The sequence below is a fragment of the Scyliorhinus canicula genome, chromosome 15 (genome assembly GCF_902713615.1).
Source record: "Scyliorhinus canicula chromosome 15, sScyCan1.1, whole genome shotgun sequence".
Lineage (NCBI taxonomy): Eukaryota > Metazoa > Chordata > Chondrichthyes > Carcharhiniformes > Scyliorhinidae > Scyliorhinus > Scyliorhinus canicula.
In genome coordinates, this window is record NC_052160.1 from 73,636,894 (window position 1) to 73,640,439 (window position 3,546).

The window sequence follows — 3,546 nt, forward strand, 5'->3', positions numbered from 1 at the left end:
CAGGTTTTAGATTCTGCAGTCACTGCAACAACCTCAGTGTCTGCCATGCCAAGATCCTTCAGATAATGATTACTTTAATTTCTTCATTCTTTAGCTCCTAGTTAATCTCTATATCTGTTCTTTAATGTTTGCTTTCTACTGTAAAGACACTGAAGACTGTCTCAGCCTTCAGTTTTGGAATTTCCCCTCTATATCACTCTGCCTCTCTATCTCGCTTTCTTCCTTCAAGATGCTCCTCACAATCTATCCATCTTTATAACCAAACATTTGGTTATCTGCCCGAAAATTTCCTTCAGTGGTTCAATGCCACTTTGTGTTTTAGATCTGAGGCTGTTCTATGATCTTGAAGGCACTGTATAAATACACAGAGTGTTGTTGTTCATAGAATAGAATTTACAGTGCATAAGGAGGCCATTTGACCCATCGGGTCTGCACTAGCCCTTAGAAAGAGCACCCCACTCAAGCACACACCTCCTCCCCCCATCCCCTTAACCCAGTAACCCCAATTAACCTTTTTTTGGACACTAAGTCAATTTAGCATGGCCAATCCACGTAACCTGCACATCTTTGGACTGTGGCAGGAAACCAGAGGAAACCGACGTAGACACGGGGAGAACGTGCAAACTCTGCACCCAAGCCGGGAATCGAACCTAGGACCCTGGAGCTGTGAAGCAACTATGCTAACCACCAAGCTACCGTGCTGCCCGTTGTTGAAGTGAACGATTGAAATTTTATGATCATCTGCAAACTTCATGGTCACTGCTGCTGATACTAATGACACAGGGCAATTTCTGTTCCTTTAAGGATCAACTGTACTTAAAGGAGATTCTAATTTAAGTCAAATGTGAAATCCGTGTTGAGGCCACTAAATGTTTTAACCTTCCTTCCAGTAATGAACAACTGTCCTGGAAAAGGGCACTCAAAGTTGAAAAAGAGAACTTCAGGAGCAACATCCGAGAGATCGCCTCACAGAAAGACAGCTCAACACTTGGGATGGATTCCCGGCGAGTCAAGGCAGAAATCCTGGAATCAGTAGGATATTTCCTTGGGAAGTCTGTTAACTACCGTGTGGTTTAACTACCATGCGGTTTAACTACCGTGTGGTTTTGCTTTATCTCTACAATGGAAACATTAATAATGCACAAACGGTTTACCATCAGACATAGACACCGGAAAGGCAGAATTAATTAACATTTTAAATTTGAATCGAAGGAATCCTGCTAATTGTCATTTTGAATGGAAAGTTCTTTACGCAGAGGGTGGTGGGTGCCTGGAACGTATTGCCGACGGAGGTGGTAGAGGCCGGTACGATAGCGTCATTTAAGATGTATCTAGACAGATACATGAATGGTCAGGGAGCAGAGGGATACAGATCCTTAGAAAATAAGCAACAGTTTTAGATAGAGGACCTGGATTGGCGCAGGCGTGGAGGGTCGAAGGGCCTTTTCCTGTGCTGTAATTTTTCTTTGTTCTCTTTGTTCTTTGAATTTCCAAAACTGAACTCAAATTTAAAATAGAAATGTTTTTTCAGGTATGAAGGTAGCCTTTAGTACATTACTTTCTGTGTATAGACCAGCGAATGGAGGCTATAACAACCTTAGCTTTGATGGGGAGAAGCACCCCTCTGAATCTGAGTCAATTAGCCAATGCAAGACAAACAGTGGGTTTATAATTGTGAAAAGTCTGTCTTTGTCAGTTTGCTCTGCCCTCTTCATTACTGTGTAAAATTCTAAGTAAGAGAAGGCTGTATCTTGATGGTGGGTAATCTTTTGAACTTTTTATTTCTACTACTTTTTCATCTGAAATGAAGTGTGTTTATGTAAATTATGCACGGTAGACTGTATCGTTTGATGAAAGCAAAAGTTTATTGTTCCTCAGTAAATACTTCAGTTGAAGCAGTTTAACAATTATAGATGGAAAATTAATGATGAAATATGCAAACTGGATTGAACAGTGAGAGTTACAGCAAAATCAATGTTGTTTATAAGTGTGAGGACTTATTGCCACGCAGGTTGAGTAAACGTGCAAACAGCGGTTTGAAGGATGTGAATCAAACGACTTTCTGCTTCAATTTCCTGGCTTCATCTTTAACGGTACCGAGAGCTCAGTTCTTGGCAAATGACAGTGAGCAACTTGTCTACGGCGCAGTGGGTTGCTGGAGAGAATGTAGTCAGGTGGCTGGCCAAGGTCACCTCGATACATTGGCAAAGTTTCTGTAAAAACAAACAAAAGAAAAATGAATTGGAAGCAAAGACATGTCTATTTTTGTTGAGGTGTCCCATACTGAGCACGCCCCAGAAGGAATGTTGGTTGAAGGGATCCTTAATTATTTAAATGCAAAATGAATAATATGTATTTACTGTTAAATTATGTGCAGGACTAAAATATTTACAAATTAACATTTCAATTTGAAATGCAGCAATCTAAATATCCAGTTACTGTCCTGATGGTCACAGAGTTGTTGAAATGAGCACGAGGAAGATTCGATCAAATTGATACGTACCGGGAAGTTTTGAGGGTCCACCAGAAGTACTTTACCATGTTTTTCTGCAAGAGCTTCCAGGTGACCATGCAGGTCATCCAAGTGGTGAGCTGCTTTGGTTATAGCTCCGACGACCTTTATACCATGTGTCTTGACCTTGGCACCGGCAGCAGAGTAGTCATCGAATTGGAAATAAATCTTGCTTCCAGGATGAAGTGTAAACATTCTGCAGGGACAGAAATAACAAAAAAATTCCATCTTCTGAAACTTCCAGCACCCAGCCCAACCCACACTCATTATTCAAATAGTTAAACACTATTGTGCAGGACAAAGAACTTCATTAACATGTGGAAAGATGGCAATCTCATTCTGATTCAAATTTATTCTGTTTTGAGATCACTAATCACACTGCTTTAGAAAATTGTTGATTCTGTGTCAGAAATCCCATTTCAGTTAGCCCACGATGCCAGAGCAAAATCAATCAATCAAATAATTATCATCACAGATTTTTGTCAAAAATGCTTTAAACAGAATGTAAATGGAATGGAATTACCTGGCCAGAGATTCTGCACCTAACTGCTCAGCCTTCTGCTCGAGCACCTTGGCGACAGACTCGATAGCACTCCTGTCCTTTGCCGTGAATATCATTGTTGCAGCTCTTGTCACTCTTTCAGTCGCAACACTTTTGAGATGTATCTGGGTGGTTCTTACCCGTTTTTATTACATTTTTCCTGGACCCTCCCTTCAGTCTCCATTTGCCTGATTGGTTGCTGGCCTCGCCTCCCAACTGTTCTGTTGGATCTGTGACTAAGGCAATGATAAGAAGCAACATCAAGTGAACAACCAATCATCTGTTTTCATTAGCAACTGTTAAGAAAGATGACCGATGTTTGAGAAATGTTAACCAAACCCCACCTTCTGCGCATTTCATTTGGCAGATGTTTCAATGGTTTGACTAAATGAGTTAATAAGTGTGCTAGAATAGACTAGTACACATGTGGCATGGACCACAAGGCAGATAGGATCATTGACTTGGACAATTCATTGTAATCAGAGAATATTAA

At 40.7% G+C, this 3,546-nt stretch overlaps 1 protein-coding gene across 1 annotated transcript; it reads right to left on the reverse strand.

Moving 5' to 3' along the window:
• Positions 1-1,843: 1,843 nt before the first annotated feature.
• On the reverse strand, positions 1,844-3,265 carry LOC119978771 (hemoglobin subunit alpha-like). Its single transcript, XM_038820631.1, has 3 exons — positions 3,036-3,265; positions 2,504-2,708; positions 1,844-2,213 (listed from the first exon to the last, which is right to left on the reverse strand). The coding sequence occupies exons 1-3, from the start codon at positions 3,128-3,130 to the stop codon at positions 2,088-2,090; spliced, it is 426 nt and encodes a 141-aa protein (XP_038676559.1). The 5' UTR covers positions 3,131-3,265; the 3' UTR covers positions 1,844-2,087.
• Positions 3,266-3,546: the final 281 nt, after the last annotated feature.

Bases quoted from the DNA above. Each gene is read 5' to 3' on its own strand.
- LOC119978771 (XM_038820631.1), bottom strand. From the start codon at position 3,130: ATGATATTCACGGCAAAGGACAGGAGTGCTATCGAGTCTGTCGCCAAG. The intron at 2,709-3,035 runs GTAATTCCATTC...CTGTCCCTGCAG, and splicing joins GGTGCAGAATCTCTGGCCAG to AATGTTTACACTTCATCCTG. The intron at 2,214-2,503 runs GTACGTATCAAT...TTGTTTTTACAG, and splicing joins TGGACCCTCAAAACTTCCCG to AAACTTTGCCAATGTATCGA.